This window comes from Benincasa hispida, chromosome 12, assembly GCF_027475165.1.
Source record: "Benincasa hispida cultivar pf3 chromosome 12, pf3_genome.v1.1, whole genome shotgun sequence".
In the NCBI taxonomy this organism is placed as follows: Eukaryota; Viridiplantae; Streptophyta; class Magnoliopsida; order Cucurbitales; family Cucurbitaceae; genus Benincasa; species Benincasa hispida.
This window is the reverse complement of record NC_143489.1, coordinates 60,188,557-60,208,163: the sequence shown is the minus strand read 5'-3', so window position 1 is coordinate 60,208,163 and position 19,607 is coordinate 60,188,557. Positions and strand designations below refer to the sequence as shown.

General features: G+C 34.5%; 1 protein-coding gene across 1 annotated transcript; it reads right to left on the bottom strand.

Annotated features, from left to right (window-relative positions):
* Window positions 1-16,602: 16,602 nt before the first annotated feature.
* LOC120092632 (uncharacterized) lies at window positions 16,603-18,943 on the bottom strand. Its single transcript, XM_039050778.2, has one exon. The coding sequence runs from the start codon at window positions 17,186-17,188 to the stop codon at window positions 16,679-16,681; it is 510 nt and encodes a 169-aa protein (XP_038906706.1). The 5' UTR covers window positions 17,189-18,943; the 3' UTR covers window positions 16,603-16,678.
* Window positions 18,944-19,607: the final 664 nt, after the last annotated feature.

The following is a 19,607-nucleotide window of genomic DNA, read 5'->3' as shown; positions in this document are numbered from 1 at the left end:
AACCTTATACTTTAGGGGGAGAGACTTACCCGTAAAAAGATAATTTTATCCCGAAATAAATGTCATTCAATTGTCTTGAATAAGAAACCACCTAACTCACATATCTTAAAATAGAAACTTCAATTTTCAGTTTCACATTTTGTTTTCAATATTAAAAATGTTTTACGTGAGGTGGAAGTCCCAGTTTCAAAGGAATAATCATTTTTAGAGGGTTCCAACTTCAAAGGAAATTTTTTTGAATAATCATTTTTAGAGGGTTCCAAGTTCAGAGGAAATTTCTTTCCTTTTTCAAGAGTTCCAAAAGATATGTATGTTGAAAAGTAGTTTTTTTTCTTTTTTCTGAAAGTCATGAAAATGGAGCCAAAAAAATTACTTTGTAAAGAAAGTTTTTAGTAAGGAACGAAATTCTTACTTCTTTTTTACTTGTATATATTATAAAGGAGTATTGTTACGTGTTAGGAGAAAAAGTGGAGAGAAAATTGAAAAATAAAAAGTGTTGGAACATGAGTGAATGTGGGAAAGTTATCACTAGTGTTTTGTGATTTGTCTCGTGAAGTTCAAAGCAGATGTCTCGTGAAGATGACTCTGTTTAACTTTACGAGACAACTCTTTTGTTCAACTTTTGTCTCGTGTAGTTGAACCAATTGAGCTGTCTCATAAAGTTGACTAGGTCAACTTTCTCGTGAAGTGACCAAGTCAACTTTCTTGTGAAGTTATGGGGTCAAACTCATCCTTATTGAATGATACCCTAGACCCTAACAGATTAAAATAAATTACATTCAGTCTATCATCCACAACCTCCCTCAGAAGTAGGTGATGTATCAGTTGTTCATTGAGGGAGAGATACTATCTAAGATGGGTCTGAATATGGTTTGCCTAATCACGTCTAACTGGACCCTCGTTAACTTCATCCGGATCACTATATAGGTCTTAACCAGATGAGAACACGAAGATAACGAAGCCTTAAAGTATCTTGTCGGCTCGATCCTTGGCTCCATAATAATTACCTATACGTGCCACAAAACATGGTACAATGTTAAAATCCCTATTGAAAGAAAATACCCTTAAGAAGGACAAACTTTTTCATGAGAAAAAAGCCAAGGAGCCATCACCAAAAGACAAATCTCATGAAGGTTGTAAAAAAGTTTGAGTTGTACTCTCTGTGGTTTGTCTCATGAAGTTGAGTTGATTTATGTCTTTTATCTCGTGAAGTTACTTCTCAAGACAAACTTACATCATTATAAGACGAATGATAGAGAGCTTTTGAGCTATTTCAAAAACTTCCCACTATTGTGAATACTTCACGAGACAAATATTCGCAAAAATTGCATGAGATATTTGTCTCATGAAGTTCAATACACGAAAAAAATACGAAATCAAACCTAGACGAACATATAGCCTTTATCCCATATATTTTACAGGTTCTTTTAAGTTCATCAAAGTTTAAAGGATGATAAAAAAAGGGTTTTGGGTTTTTCATTACACATTCCTATCAGAAATCACACACTCCCCCCTATAAACAATAGGATCGATACATTTGAAAAGAAAAAAAATGGGAAAAGATACTGTCAAAATCTGAATTGGGCGAAGGGGTAATAGAAGATGAAAGATGGGTTTTTTTTACAAAGGTAGGGGAATCTTTGCGAGAAGAGAGTCCAACAATGGTGAAGAAAACTCAACAAGAAGAAGAAGAATAAAAAACCCTAACTTCCATTGGAAGATGAAGAGATTTCCACGGGAAGATGAGATTTGATTTAACATTTTGAACTGACTATTTATTGATGGGCAAAATTGTCTTTTTACGTGGTGGGTCCTTCCACTTAAAGTCTAAAACATCGAAAAAAAGGGTTTAAAAAATAGATTTTAAAGATGAGGTTACTTTTGAATGAGGAAAAAGTTTTTTGGTCAAAACCAACAATTTTCCTTTATCCGATTACACCATGTCATTCTTAATTTTATTAGGAAAAAAATTAAATTGAAAAGTTGAACCCAAACGTTATTTATTGGTTTGTTTCTAAGCGGTTGTTGATAACCAATTAATTTAAGAAAAAAAAACAAATTTGTTTGGTAAGGATGCAACAAAAAAACTCAAAAATCAAAAAATCAAACCAATAAAAAACAATTCAATGGTTTAGTTTGGTTTTTTATTATAAAATTGTACATGTTGATCTATATTTGAAGAAAACTAAAAAGTATTGGTTCAGATCAGTTTTTTATTTGAAAAACATTCAAAACCAAACCAAACCAAACCGAGGGTATATATATACCCTTACAAATAACCTCTAACGTTTGGTATCTTCTTGTATTTAATTATTATGGTGCATACATTTATGTTGTTTAGGAAAAAAAAAAACTAATTATTATGATGCTGGTATGTTTTTTTTTAATTTAAAAATGTGTTAAAAAAACAAAAATGTCAAATTTCAATCTAGAAAAAAAGGAAAAGACCCAATTCTAATTTAAATTAGCAAAAAGAATCAATTCAAACATAAAAGAAATAAAAATAAAAATAAAAAATTTGAAAAAAATGCCAAAAACCAAGAACCAAACTTATAGTAAGCCAAACCAAATAAAACCAATCCATTGGTTTTGTTCTTTATTGAACATTGGTTTGGATCATTTCTTTAAAAAATCATTGGTTTGATTTGGTTCTTGGTTAGCCCCAAAACTGAACCGACTATCATCCTATTGTTTGGTATCTAATTGAGTTTTTTTTTTTTTTTTTAATTTTAAAAATGTTCAAATATGAAATTTCAAAAACAAGAAATAATCATTTTTAAAAACTATTTTTCGTTTTTGAAAAACGACAGATTATAGATTAACTAAAACTTAGTGGTCATTCTCCTCTGCACGACACTTCTCATTGTCCACTTTTATCTGGTTGGAGCCCCATTTGCTGCAATTTGTTCACATTTATTTATTTTTCATTTTATTATAATAGTGTTCACTTTTTTTTTAATGAAATTAAATGGTAAATATTGCCATCGTTTCAAAAAGAAAATGGTAAATGTTGATGCCAAATTTTGGCCAACGAAAAACACACCTGACCTCCACGTGATAACAATAGTAAATTTGTAAAATAGAGAAGAAAGGACCTACAAAACAAAGAAAAATGGCTCCGATGCTTAAGTTAGTAAGTGAACTAGAAAGAGAAGAAGTCAGAAGTTCTTAGATATCTCATATGAAACGATAATGATGTATTTATAGAGGATTTGATATAGAGTTTATTTTAGTCCAACTTAGATTAGGATATAGATTTCCTAATCCCAAACAAGATAGGTTATCTCTCAAGCTAAATGGGTCTATGCGTGCATTTGGCATGCCCTATTCATCAAATTATGAGGCTTGGCCTCATTGTGGCTCATCCTTGGTTGAGGCCAAGGCGAGAAGGTTGCTTTGACTGTTGAGCCAACCTCGAAGGCTCGGCCTTGGTTGGGTCGAGGCCGACTAAGCCCAACTTATTCCCTGCCCTTTTTTTTTTAATCTCTTCTTACTTCTTCTGATGCTTTTGCCCTTGATTCTAAAATCCACCTGTAACATTAGCCCACACTCTCAAGTTAGAGTTTATAGTCTTTCTAGCTATTCGCCACAGGTTTCAATTATAAGAACTTATCTTGAGATTACAATCTCTCATTCGATTTCCATGCTACCCTATTGCAAAACCTAATTTGGACTTTCCGAGATTGTTGAGCCTATCAAACTAAACCCTTTTGAGGTCCAATAGATTTTTCAATGTGCTTCTCCATCTCATGAAAAAGTTATTCGCTAGATTTGTCAATGTGCTTCTTCTATTGCCGCTTAGAATCGTTCAAGGTTATTTCTTACCATTTGCCACTGCCTACCGTTTGAAGTTTAATGCTACTCAAAGTCGCTCCCTATTACCATTCACAACCAATTTTCTTTGCCTACTTGAAGTTGAGATGCATTTGTCATTGCCATTGTCACTTAGAGCTGCCACCATTCGTAGTTGCATGTCATCGTTGTTCGAAGTCCCTGCCATGCGTAGCCATATGCCATCATTGTTTGGAGTCATTTCAGGTTACTAAGATAATCTAACAGGTCAAGGGGAGTGCCTGATTTCTCGTTTGGCAAGGGTGAACCTCGACCCTAGCCAAGGTCGAGCGTCTTCTTTTGGCAATATTCCAGGCTTAAAATGATTTCTTGAGCTGAGGTATGCGAAAATTTGTCCTGTCGGGCATTTGGCAAGGGTTAGCCTCGGCCTTGGTCAAGATCGAGTGTTTTCTGTTTGCTATATTCCAAGCCTAAAATGATCTCTTGGGCTAGAGTATGTGTAAAGCATACCTCATTAAGTATTTGGCAAGAGTTGACCATGGCCAAACATGTTGGCTTGGGCCAGGCCTAAGGAAACCCCCTTTCTCTAGGCTTATTTGTGTTCTTAGTTGCCACTCTCAGCCCGTATCATGCTTCATCTTGACTTTGTTGTTCTTATTTACACTAGATGTCAATTGTACCCTTCGGTCTAAAATCACCCATAACATAAGCCTACACTCTTGAGGTCTCAAGATTTGGCCATTTGTAGTTATGGGTTAAACATTATACCCCGCATTTGGGAGTATTTCTTCTAGCTTATACTCCTTCGTGATCTTGTCAATCGACTCGACCTCGACCCTAACAGGCAGCCTTAATCTCGGTCTCAACCTCAACCTTGGAAACTTAGGGTTCACAAAACCTCCTAGAAGTTAGGATGATATTGGGATCTTTAACCCTTATGTGCTTAGGGTTGGCATCGACCTCAGTCTTGACGATCTTCCATAGTACGCATTGTTGGGGTTGATTTCGTAAAGTCTTGTATCCTATAGTTTGTAAACAGTTTGTACGAACGCTTGTATTGTTTAATATATGATATTTACTTCACATCTAGGTTTTGCGCAATTGCATGTTTTATTTGCTTTACCATAAACCAATAAACATAAAATCCCTGGTTATCTGTATGTAACTTAAGCATGTATGTGGTGACATACAAGTGGATCATGTCTTGAGTGATAACCAAAATATCTATAGTATATGGATATAGAAGGGAAACCTTATCTTGGTAACATTACGGATGCGACCCGCTTTGTGGAATGGTCACAAATGTTGTGACTTGTCACAGATGATCTGATCCTGATCATTCGTGTAGGGGACATGCGAGCAGAGGCATCTTATACAAAGAGTTTTTATAAGACCTGACCACGAAGTGTTAACTTCTCGTTATATAACACCGTTCATGACAGAGACTTCACTTCACTAGGATGACCATAGGTAACATGACCTCAATCCTGAGTGAGTTGGGAACTCCTGCCATTGACGGCGGTCCTTTGATTTGTATGGGTGCGAGTGGCCAGGTCGCCAATTCAAACCTACCATTTTAGGGATTAGTCTAATTTGGGAGCTAGGAACTCAGCTACACAAGATGGAATTCACTCTTTCCCCGAAGTAGGGGCAAGTAGATAGACAGCTCTCTTAAGGGCTGATTCTAGGGAGTGAACGATGTGACACCACACACCTTCTCTTGGCCCGAGAGGTATTCACACATAGTTGGACTATGTTGTATTGTTCATTAGAGGAATCAGTGGTACTTAAAGAGTGAGATGCAACTACAGGGGCAAAACAGTAAATTGGCCCAGTTGTACTTATGAGCATCTGTGAAGGGTCATCGTACTCATGATTGGTTATATCCGATGGACACAAAAATATATCTGTGGTAAGAAGAGTTCAGTTGTTGGTCTTTAGTGGAATGCCTGACAGTTAACGGATGGTGGATCTCGTGACCAAAGAGTTTAGTCAGCTATTCACATAATGTTGAAGCTTCAAGCCACAGGTCCATTACGTCCCCTGGGTAGCTTGGATAAAGTCGAGAATCAGTGTTTGGGTCAGTTTGAAATGTTCAAATTGACAAGATGGAGTTCGATTATATATGATATAATTGGACTGGTTAATTATATATGATATAATTGACTAAATGTATGAGATACATTATTATGGAGGAAATTAGATATAATATGATTTATATCAAGTAAGCAGAAATTACTCTAGTTGATATGTGATATCAAATTATAGGGTAAGAATATAATATGATTATATTTATTAATTATTAAATTGGTTAATTATATGATAATTGGCCTAAAACTTCTCTCGGTCATGCGTTAGTGGGAGAATCCGAAGTCGGTTATTGTAACCGAAGAATAAAATGAAAATTTGTTTCATTTTGCAAAAGTTTTGAAAATTGGCAATCGGTGTGAAAACGTAACGATCGCCTAGCTTGAAAGACTATGTGATAGTTGCTCATCGCCTAAACGATCGCACACCAGTGCTTAAACGATCACACACTTGTCCCTAAACGATCGCTTAGCTTTCCTAAACGATCGCATAGTGTGTCGTGTTTTCTAAACGATCGTCTACCATTTATTAAACGATCGCTTAGTAAAACCTACACGATCGTGTAACTTCTTCTAAACGATAAGCACATAACTATACGATAGCTATTTCTCTCCCACTGCTTATCGTCTACACGATTTTTTTTTCTCTGACCTCTACCAAACTTACCAAAGACCACACTTTGAATTCTCACTCCGAGAATACCAAGGGCTCCATTTGGTGGTGTCGTCCCCGCTGCTTTCTTGTTTGTGACTGTTCGTGTTGCTGCCGTTCATGTAGACGATCGTGCTGCTGCAGCCGACTGGTTTTCTGGGCGATAGAGTTCGCATAGAGGTCTTCCGCTGCGTCTGAGTTCAACGTTTGAAGAGGGTCTTCAACTAGTATGAGAACTCTTTCCCTTGTATTTTATTGTTCGAAGCATGTCGTTAATTAGTGTTAATTTGCATAACTATCTGTTGGAATGTATGTGTTGTATTTCGGTCATGATGAAATCTAAAAGATCTGAACGCACTTATGGATGCTCTTCGTTAAGAGTTCTTTCAATTGGTATCAGAGCCAGGTTAGCATAATCCTGCATTATTTTTCGGAGAGCTTTCTACACTTTGTTAGTAATGAGATTCTTAACAAAGTGAAATATAACCTTACAACTTTCCTTAACAAGTTACAAACCTATCAATCTTTACTGAAAAGTAAGGAGAGGAAAAAGGGTGAGGCAAATGTTGCTTCGTCTTCCAGGACGTTCTATAGAGGTTCGACCTCAGGAACGAAGTCTGCACCTTCTACTTCTAACTCTGCAAAAGGGAAGAAGAAGAAGGGTAGTAAGGGAAAAGGGAAGGCACCTGCTAACCCACCACTTGTCGCCCCAAGGAGGCGTCTATTGGTTGAAAAGGGAAAGTGTTTCCACTGTAATCAGGATGAACATTGGAAGAGAAACTGTCCTCACTATCTGAAAGAGAGGAAGGCCGCCAAGGCTGATAAAGGTAAATATGATTTACTAGTTCTTGAAACTTGTTTAGTGGATAATGATGATTTTTCCTGGATAATTGATTCGGGCGCCGCTAATCACATTTGTTCTTTTTTTCAAGGGATTAGATCCTGGCGATAGCTGAAAGCTGGTGAGATGACGATGCGAGTAGGCACTGAGCATGTCGTCTCAGCTGTGGCAGTGAAAGGGCTCAAGTTAGCTTTACAGAATAGGTTTCTAGTTTTGAATGATGTATATATTGTTCCTGAATTTAAGAGGAACCTCATTTCTGTAAAGTGTTTATTGCAATGTAAATACACTATCTCTTTTAATGTGGATAAAGCGTTTATTCATAAAGATGGTGTTATTATTTGTACTGCAAATTTGGAATCTAATTTATATGTGCTAAGGTCGTTAGCCATTAATTCCCTCCATAACACAGAATTGTTTAAAACTGTTGTAACTCAAACCAAACGTCAATGTATTTCTCCAAAAAAAAAAAAAATGCCCATCTTTGGCATCTTTGTTTAGGGTACATTAATCTCAATAGGATTGAGAGATTGGTGAAGAATGGACTTCTAAGTGAGTTAGAAGAAAATTCTTTACCAGTGTGCGAAACTTGTCTTGAAGGTAAAATGACTAAACAACCTTTTACTGGAAAAGGTTATAGAGCCAAGGAGCCTCTTGAGTTAGTACATTCTGACCTTTGTGGTCCTATGAATGTGTGAGCCCGCGGTGACTATAAGTATTTTATTAGTTTTTCTGATGATTACTCCAGGTAAGGGTATGTTTATCTTATGCAAAGAAAGTTTAAATCCTTTGAAAAGTTCAAAGAGTTCAAGGCTGAAGTTGAAAACGCATTGGATAGACTGATTAAAACACTTTGATCGGATCGAGGTGGAGAGTTTTTGGACTCGGCAGTCCAGGACTATTTAATAGAACATCAAATTGTTTCCTAATTCTCCGCACCGAGTACACCTCAACAAAATGGTGTAGCGAAGAGGAGAAATAGGACCTTGTTGGACATGGTTTGCTCGATGAGGAGTTACACTTCCTTACCGGAGTCATTTTGGGGTTTCGTAGTGGAGACTGCAGTATACATACTCAACTGTGTTCCCTCCAAGAATGTTGCGAGAACACCTCTGGAGTTGTGGAACGGGCATAAAGCTAGTTTACATCACTTCCGCATTTGGGGTTGCCCTGCACATGTGCTTGAGGCTAATCCCAAGAAGTTGGAACCACGGTTGAGGTTATGCCTCTTTGTAGGCTACTCCAAAGGTACACGGGGGGGTTATTTTTACGATCCAACGAAAAATAGGGTGTTTGTTTCAAAGAACACTACTTTCCTGGAGGAGGATCATATAAGGGGAGCAAAGTCCACGAAGTAAAGTCGTGTTGTGTGAGCTTTCCAATGAAACTACTGAAACTTCAACAAGAGTTGTTGAAGAGCTTACTACATCGACAAGAGTTGTTGATGGGAGTTTATCTAGTAGGTCGGTTCCACCTCAAGAGTTGAGGAAAACTCGACGTAGTGTAAAGGTCGCGAACCCCCTCGTTCGCTATCTCAATTTCACGAAAATCCTTGCTATAGGTAGATGGCAACTTTTTGAGGACCATTGTCTTATCAGAAGGCAATGAAGAATGTAGACCGGGATGAATGGGTCAAGGCCATGGATCTCGAGATGGATTCGACGTACTTCAACTCAGTATCTACCAGAAATGATCATTATCAATCACCAACAACTCTATAAACACATCTATCTGAAGGAATCCTAAGGTCCACTACAGGAGTGGGGATCGGTCCCAAAAATATTTTCATAGAATAGAAAATTTTATAGAACCAAAATTATGCATCACAACATAAATTAATTTACAACATGGCATTGAAAAGAAAGGAAGAAAGGTTAGAACTGTGACTTATCCTTGAAGAACAGTTCTTCACGAAAGCCTCCTCTCCAGATAAAATGATCACGAACAATTACGATCCAAGATGGTCACCACCACAGTTCTTCACGAAAGCCTCCTCTACATAACTCTCGAGAATTCTCGAGAGTTATGTAGGCTCTGAGATTTTGGAAGAGAGGGAAAGTGAATTTTTTAGAGGAAAAAAGAATCAACATGATGTCTTTGAGAAAATTACAGAAGATCTATCTTTTGTATCAACCTAAAAGAGAAAAAGAAAAACACTTGTATGCCAACCACCACACACATACGTATGAAGTTGAGAGAATAGCAGGTAGGAAGTTACAACTCTCTCCCAATATTTAATTAAAAAATTAAATAACATAACCAATTATTTAATATATATATATATATATATATATATATATATATATATATATATTTAAAGTATATGTTATATCAAATATAACACATGACCTATAGTTTTATATTGTATCAAATATAATATAACCTATAGTTTTAATTCTCTCATTATTGCATGATATTTAATATAAATCACATTTATACTAAATTTAATTATATGAATTTCATCCATATAATTAATATTTGAATCAGGTTCAAATACATAATTCGTCTCAAATATATTATAATGTATTAAATACATTATATTAACTATATCATGTATAGTTAACTTAAATTAATTATATCACATAGAATTAATTCCTTCATTTAATTTGAACAATTCAAATTAATAAAAAATTAATTCTCATTAATCCTTGTTGAGCTATAGGGGATCTTATGGACTTGTAGATTCTAGCTCCAATGGTACTTGAATAATTAATTAAACTCCTTTAATTAAATTATCCAAAATCCATTAACTGTTAGTCACTCCACTAAAGATCGACAGCTGCACTCTTCGCACTAGATATATTTTCATGTCTATTGGATATAACCATTCAACAATGTGATGATCTTTCCAAATTGTTCGTAAGTACAGTTGGGCCAAAATTATTGTTTTGCCCTTATAGTTACATTTAACTCCTTAAGTACCACTGATCCCTCTAATGAACAATAAGTCATAGTCCAACTATGTCCAAACCCCTCTCGGACCAAGAGAGGGTGGTGCCACATTATTCAAGCCCCAAAATCAGCCCTTAAGGGAGTAATTTATTACTCACTCTGACATTGAGGAATGAGTGAATTCCATCTTGTGTAGCTGTGTTCCCAACTCCCCCAATCAGATAAATCTCCAAAATGGTAAGCTTATTGAGTCGACAATCTGGCCTTTCTTACGCATACAAATCAAAGGACCGCCTTCATAGGTAGGAGTTCACAATTCACTTAGGATTCAGGTCATGTCATCTATGGTCATCCTAGTGAAATGTAAGTCTCAATTATGAACGGTATTATATAATGAGACTAGTCATTTTGTGGCCCGGTCTTATACAAACTTCTTTGTATAGAATACCCTCGCTCACATGTCTCCATATGAATGATTAGGATCAAATCATTTATAGCACTTTACAACAATTACAACATCTACAAAGCAGGTCGTATTCGTAGTGTTACCAGGATAAGGTACCCAACCTCTTATCCATCTACTATAGACCATTTAGGTTATTACTTAAACATGATCCACCTGTATGTCTCTACATACATGTTTAAGCTACAGAAGATAACCTTGGATGTTAGCTTATTGGTTTGTGGGTTAATGCTACTAAATGTCAAATAAAACATCTCATATTTTATTAAATACATAAATTATTTGTACATTACAATTAATTACAATTAAAAACTACAAGATCCATGAGATTTAGGGTATCAATCCCAATACTATCAACAAAAAAATTGTAAAAAGAGTAATATTTTAAAACTAAACACAAAACTAGAAATTTAGTTCTTCATAGTTCTTTCAGCAACAACATGCTAAACTAAACTGTTTCTTAGTATAGTTAACTCTATTACTCTTTATCAACCTACTCTCAAAACTAAATGGAAAACTCATTTGTCAGCAAAAAGAAAGTAAAAATTTAGTTCTAGTTAATGATAAAGAATGATAGAATATTTAAAGGGAATCACAAATCCTAACAATACTATCATGGTCTATCACTTATAGACAATGATAGTGGTCCTATTAGTGATAGAGAGTAATGGAAATCACTGTCTGTCACTATCACCAACTATCAGTGATAGGCAGTGATAGTGATCTATCACTGTCTATTAGTGATATACAACTATCTATAAAAACAAAGTAAGGAACATTATCTACCAACAATTTTCTAAACAAAAAAAATCACACAAGTTCAACAGATAGACATCCGTTCAAGTGATAGTCTTTACCATCTGCATTTGGAAACGATTTTGACGAGAGGAGATTGTGAAGTGTCCAATGACACCTGTGTTTGACCCCACGTTCTAAGGATAGGATCATGGTGGCTCTTGGATGCCATGTGTTAGGCCTCCTCATTGTTGACAAAGTCCATATCATCATTGGTGCCGTATTGATCCAGTTCGTTGGAGTCCATCCATAAAGATGTGGTGAGGGGTTTTAGGTCTATAGGGCCCGAGCAACTAGGGCTTTCATCAAAGGGATAAGGAATTTGAGCGAGGGTAAAGGATAAATGTTTCACTTTCTGGGATTTTTGGGAGTAATTGGAGGGGTTGGGAGATTGTCATAGAAATCATTCCATTTTCTCTTTTTTTAGACTTAGGCTTTTCAGATTTTAATTTTTTTTCCTCCCACTTGATTATTCCCTTTCGATGATAGTTCTTTTTTTCTTACTTGTCATTTATTCAAAAAATTTAGGTTAATCATCAGCTTAACTGAAAGATGAAACCGTTGATTATAATTTCTCTGGAGAGTAAAAAGGAATAAAAAGGAAGAAAATATTGGGTTGTATATCCTAAAACTTGCAGTTTGTAATGTTAAACATTTTCTATTATCAATAAAGATGTTATTGACATTTATTCAATAAAACTATTGTTGAATATGTAAATTGTACTTGTAAAGACTAAATCTAATAAACTAAAGACCCATGGCTATTATATGAATATTTGAACTTTATGTGGAGACATAAGAGTGGATCAAGTTCAGTAAATAGCCAAAACCGTCTATAGTATATGAATAAGGTTGGGTGTCTTATTCTAGTAGCACTATAGGATGCGGCTCACTCTGTAATTGCTACAATTTGTTGTAAAGTGCTACAAATGAAGTGATCCTGATTAGTTCATGTAATGATATGAGGAGCGGGGGCATCCTATACAATAGGTTGACATAAGATCAGACCAAGAAATAAATCCCTTATAATGTTGTTTACTATTTAAGACTGACTGTTTCAAATCGACGACGTAGATAACTCGACCTTAATCTCATGCTAACTATAAATTCCTATTTATTCGGGATTATCCTTAGATTTGCATAGGTGAGGGTTGCTCAATATTGCCAGCTCAATATGCCTCCCATTTTAGGGGTAAGATCGGGTAGATAGCTGGGAACATAGGGTGTAAAATAGAATTCACACCTACCCGATTTAGGGATAGTAGAGAGGTTGTTCTCTTAAGTACTGAATCCAGTTTTGAACAAGGGGCCCCACCCTCTCATTGGTTCGAGAGGGACTCAGTTTAATGATTGGATCACAAACCAATTGTTCATTAGAGGATTAATGGGACTTAAGGAGCAAGATATAATTTTAGGGGTAAAACAGCTTTTAACCTAGCCGTTATTACGAACAACTTATGAAGGGTCGACTTACTGATTATAGTTAAATCAAGTGGACAGAAATATATCTATAGTGAGGAGAGTGCAACTACTGAGCTATAGTGGTGTGTCTCGGTAGTTAACGAACATTGATAAATTCGATTTAAAGAGTCTAACCAATTAATCTCAAATCGTTGGAGCTCATGATCTGTAGGTCCATAAGGTTCCTCTACTAGCTCGTAAATCTTGGATTAGTATATTGAATGAGTTTGAAGCGTTCAAATTCGTTTTGGAAATAAAATTTGAATTGTTCAAATTTTAAAATAAGATTTGAATTTGAATTGTTGAATTTCAAATTAGGGTTTGGTTAATTATATTTGATATAATTAACGTTTAATTTATTGAAATTAAACGTAATTAGAGAGTTTAAAATATTTAAATGATGATTTAAATATTAATTACATGAATAAAATTCATGTATGTTATAGGTGTTTAATTAATTTATATTTGATATTAAATTATTATTTAATTAATTAATCAAATTTGTTTAATTAATTAAAAAAATCAATTTCATATTAAGAAATTCAGTTTAGGAAATTGAATTTTGTTTAAATGAATTAAATTGAAATTTGTTTAATTTAATTAAATTAAAATTGAATTTATTAATTGATTTTTGAAAAAAAAATCAAATAAAAATTGGTAATTGGTTGAGATAGTGGATTTCTCCATGCTTGGATACCTATCCCACTTAGTCAGTGGACCTTGATGTGTAGCATATTGACTTAGTGCTTACATGTATTAGATACATAAAAAGCTTCAATGTATGCTGAAATTCTGAAATTTCTGAAATTTCAAAATAGCTCACTCAAACCCTCTTGCTTCCCTGTCCTAATTTCCTTCAATTCTGAGTTTAAACAAGTAGAATTGAGTGGTTCGGTGGCATCTGAACGTTGAAATGAAAGGTGAAGAAGAAAGTGAAGAACGACAGAAGAAAAAGAAACAAATGAAAGTGAAGAAGAAGTAGCGGCAATGGAAATGTAGAAGAAGAGGAACGTTGGATAGACGAAGGGCACGCGTTTTTTTTCTTTCGTTTTGCATTCGTTTCAATTTTATTAATAATAGTATTAGATGGAATATAATTGTAAAAATATTTTATTTTATTAAAACAATCTAGAACACAGTTACAAACACATATTTTTGGTTTTTAGTTTTTAAACGAAAAACGAAAAATAATTACCAAACATGATTTTTGTTTTTTTCTTTAAAAAAACGGAAAACCATAACTCATCTATTTTCAAAATTTATCCTACAATATATATCTATATTCGAAAGTAAATTCAATTCTAAACTTAAACATTCTTTATAATTTTCAACTTTTTTTTTCATTTTCTTTAAATCCAAACACTAACTTTAATTTTAAAAAGTTATAAAAATATTTTAAAACTCATTCTTTTTTTTTTTTTATCAGGTTTTGCACAAAATTAAGCTCAATCAATAGAAGATCAACAATGGAAATATATGTTTCAAACTCACAAATGTTAACAAAAATCCACCTCAAGTGTTGTTCTAATTGCATACTTCAGTTTTTCTTTTTCTTTTTTTTTAGGATAATAATTATGTTAAAGGGTGATTTTAGGGTTGGGACACAAATTTCAAAAAGAGAAAACAATACGAAGTGTTAATGAAGAGGTAAAATAGTCTCACTACGGTACCGACCAAACTCATGGACCACCTAGACCTAGTCACATTTCATTCAAAGTAGGTTGACTTCTATTTTCTAAAGCATGCTACATCATTATTTTAGTCTAATTAAGTACAGGACCTAGTATGCAACTTTTTCTTTGTATAACATCTCATCCTAACTCTAATTAAAAGAAACAATTTTAGTAATACGATAGTATTAAAAATTTTCTTTGTGAGAAGATTTTAAATATTAAAGTAATACATCAACATTTGATATATCATAAAATGATATATTATTTTATTTTACCGATTATGTACAATTCTTAAATGTTTCTTTTATGACAAATAATGAATGAGTTTATATAAAAACAAGTGACCTTATCCAAATTTATACATCAACAAATGCTATACTTTAGAATTACACTTTTATTCATCGTGATCGTCTACATCGAATTATTCCTCTTATGCAATAGCATTTTTTGGTTGAAAATTTGATTTTATCTAATACATATGTGGTTCTTATTAATACCACTTATTTAAAAGTAATATATTTGTTACATCAAAAAAGTTAGTCAAACGTTGCGACTTCTTTTTTCTATTAGTTAATCCATCGACCATCAATATTGTTAGTATCACGGAACTTGATCGTAAAAAAGAAGCTTAGAACAATCCTTTTTCCTCTAGTTGAAGGCTTTAACGAGTGGGAATTTGGTACAAAATTATCTCTTTTATTGTAATTGTAATGAAGCAAAATATTATCTATTTTTAAAGAATTATTAACCGTATCAAAGAAAAAGACAAAAATAGAACTCACCCAACAGTCTCAATTTATTGGGTTATGATTGATAAGAACATACTTTTAATTATTGGACTAATTGGTGATATACTTGAAGAAAAAATAAAATGAAGGTTTTTGGTATTATATTCAATAAAAGTCTCAAGGGGCTACACGTCTGGTCAACATAAGATGACATTAGTCGATCATGAATCAAATATTTAATTTAATATACGATTCAAACCTTCATATTTCCTTTTTGTTCTTTTAAATAAGAAAAAATTTATTGAGAATGTTTGTAGAATTTTATTTTTTCATAAAACAAAAATTGAAACTTGAAACAATGTAGTAGTGACCTAGAACATGTGACGATCCAAATTTTCATTCAAGAACAATGTTATAGAATTCAGTCTCAATGATTGTTCAAAACATAAAAATTTTCTACTCCAAAAGTAGTTTTGTAATTTTTAAAAGAATAGAAATATTCTTGAAATAAAATATTAAATTCGTAAATATCACGTCCAAAAGATCGTTTGATCTAGGTTTTGAAAATAATGAAGGGCAATAACCTCTGGTTGATGTCACAAACCACTTATCAATATTTTTTTTTCTTTTTAAACAACAAATTCGAGCAAAAAAGTGAGAATGAACGGGAGCACAAGGGAGAAGGAGAAAGAGTCCTAACAAATGAAAACACTGTTATAGTGAATTATTGTAGGTGAGGTATACTAAAAAAAAAAAAATTATAAACAGAGATTTGGGTCATCCATTGGGTATTTTGTGTATAATTGGAAGACATCATGTGGGCACTTTCACATGAAGCAGAATTGATGTCCAAAGACAAATTCATTGAAAAAAGTGGAAGAATGAATTCATGGCCATCAAGAAACACAAAAGAACTTATGCTAGTGAATCTAAATTGGAACATTTGCACTGATTTCATCCCTAACTTTTGAATGCCTTTTGTGCAATAATGGAAAAAGCAATGGCCACAGCCCACAAACATTAATTAATCAGCAAAAGCAAAACAATGTCATTGTCGAACCATGAAAAGAATCAGAACCCAATACAGTCAAATGAGCTTTTTTTTTAAAAAAAAAAAAAAAAGTTGAAGAAAGTTCAACCAAGTTCTTTAGCATCATGTTCTATGTAAGTTAAAGCTATATTTTGATTCAGCAAGAAGAAGAAAATCAGAACAATCAATTCAACCCAGAAGAAAGTGAACACAAATTTCATTAAAATGCTCAATAAATGGAAAATGGCAACAGAAAGATTCTATTTACTGTACAACTACTAAATGGCCTCCTCTAAAACCCCCATTGTTATCCCCCCACGCACCTTCTCCGGCGTCCTCACTCTTTGGAACCGTCACGATGAGTTTCCCGCCATCGAACGCAGCGGTTGCGAGCTCCGGCAGAGTCGTCTCCGGCAGTCGAAATCTCCACATGTCGATCTCCAGTTCATCTAACGTCGATTCCAGATCCCCAATTTGTCTAACCACAACTTTGATAACCCCAGGATGGATTTGAACCGTATGCGCTCTAAATTCCTCGGTAATTCCATCAGTTTCCGCAACGAATCGGAAGCAATTAGAGTTTTCGACAATCGAAACATCGGCATCGGACCTAAATGGAAGTTCCAAAACCCGGCTGAAAACATGGGGTAACCGCCGTAGTTTCTTAGGGTTTAAACCTAGAAGCGATTGAGCACGAGAGAGGGAGTTGCGACCATTTGAATTGTATTGAACAGTGATATTCTGCCTGTTCGACACTGGATGGATCTTCTTCATGGCGTCGATTGATTCTTCTTCAGACTTCGTTCTTGTCAATGGATGGAAGAAAGAAAGGGGAGAAACCGATATATATATATCTATATACAGCGAAATCAGTGATACTCTGGTGGAGTAAGGAACATCAATTCGGAAACGGAATAAAAATCTTGATCAGATAGATGAAGATTGAAGGAAAAGAAAGATTCATTAAGGAATTGAGATCAGTGGGTTAGCGGATTCAGGTGTAATTTTTGTGGGGAAAATATCGGAGTCGGAAACGGAAACGGAAACAATTTCTGCAAAGAGTGATAAAAGAAATTAAATGAAAGAATTGAAGAACTACAAGAACGTATTGTTAAAGGGAGAATTCTTTCCGCAGAGAATGTTTGCGAGAAGAGGAATTAACAAAGGCTGTTGAAGAAATCACTTTTTCTTCTTGGAGTTGCAGAGTACGAGAGAGAGGAATCACTCGATATTTATATAAAAAATAAAAAGCTTGAGTTTTTATTTTATTTATTTTTTAGGGGGGGAAAAAAACAACCAACAAACATCTCGACTCACTCTCCCATAACTCTTAAACAGGCAGCAAGGGAAAACACAATCTGGTAAAACATATTTAGGATGGGCAGAAAAGTTCACCTCTCGAGAGACGTGACAAACATATACAATACTAACTGATTTTCCAATAAAAAACGTCCTCGATAAGGGTCCCAATTTCAACTAAAGAAACCTCCTAACTATTGAGAAGATTAATGACTTCTAACCAATTAGACTTCACCTCAATGGGAAGGTTGTTACCAGCCACCATTAATCACAAATGAGCCCTCCTAGATCGCTTTGGCTTCCAACAAGTTCACACTCCTACCCTCCAAATGAATTTACAACCACCAAAAATCATCTTACCCGCATGATCACAAACAATCCAACCAAGTCCATCATGGCTGCTCTCCATCGACCAAGCAACATTAGTATTTAGCTTCCATCGTTCAGCCGATAGTGAGGACCAAAACGAGATAAGAGAAGGCATGCTAGAAGAAGCAACAGTGCCTCCATTTGAAACAAACACAATGGTCATCAACATGAAAGATATCTTAATCTAGAGAGAATTAATGTTCAACACCTTGTTCTTGAAGGAGACCCCGTTTTTTGGATTCCATGAGTTCCAAATAATAATTAAAGCACAATCTAGGTCATCTCCAGATCACACACCCCTCAATTAATCTCAATACTTAAAAAGCGTCCATTCTACCTTAGCCAAAATCAAACGAGCTAACATAAGAGGGCAGGAAAAGGTCCCAATGTTTTTTTTTGAAAACTTACATTCCCACATGACATTACATGTTGACTCCAACTGAGATCTACAAAAAAAAAAAAAAAACAAAAAACAAAAAAACAAAAACAAAAACAAAAACAAAGGGAGTTAGAAATAATGCATTTAGCTTGCAAATTACAAATGGTGGGAATAAGATCATTAAAAGTTCTCCAATAGAATATTTTGATTTTGGCCTTGCCTCGACACCCCACAAAGGACCCCAGGTCTTTGAAGCCCTTGATACAAAGGAAGAGGGGAGGGAATCAGCTTTCAGCTTAATTCCCGAATGATAAGCATTTTTCATAAAAAAAAAAAGCCTTTTTTTTTGGAAGCTCAAAAACACCCCATCTTCAATCTCTCTATGCTCAATTAAGATAGAGAGGATGTCAACTGCATCTTGGGGAAGAAACAACTCCCTACTCAGTTTTTCATTATAGAAGCCTATCGAAGAAAGGAGAAACAGAATATTTTTGTTTTTTACTTTATCATGAACCTAAATTGGCTTAAAATTCCCATTGTTAGGGATCCAAAGATCATCTACAATTGAAAAATTAGCACCAATACCCACATGCCACCTCATCCTTTTCACAAAAAGTTCTCTCCTCCCCCAAAATACTTTTCCACGTATAAGAACGATTGTGGCCTAGCTTTGCATTAAGAAAAATATAGCTATAAAATATCTTCCTTTCAATGTTCTCGCCAAAAGGAAATTAAAGTTTTTCATGATTCTCCAACTATGTTTGGCCAGCATTGCTTGGTTAAAGATACGAAAATCACGGATGCCCAATCCTCATCTTTCTTGTTGACACACAATTTTGTCCATCTTCTTCAATGTATTTTCTTCTCATCCTCAGAAGACCCCCACCAAAACTGAATGCACATCAGCTCAATATCCTTGCAATTCCTTTAGGAAACTTGAAACTGTTGGATTTTAAAGCTCGTAGTTTGTAATATCATATTCTTGTTTAATAAAATTGTTATTGAAAATCTTTAGTAAGATTAAATTCTATATTCATGAATCCAATAAACTAAAGATCCGAGGCTATTAAGTTTAAGTTTGAACTTTATGTAGTGACATAAATGTGGATCAAGTTCAAATATATAGCCAAAATGATCTATAGTATA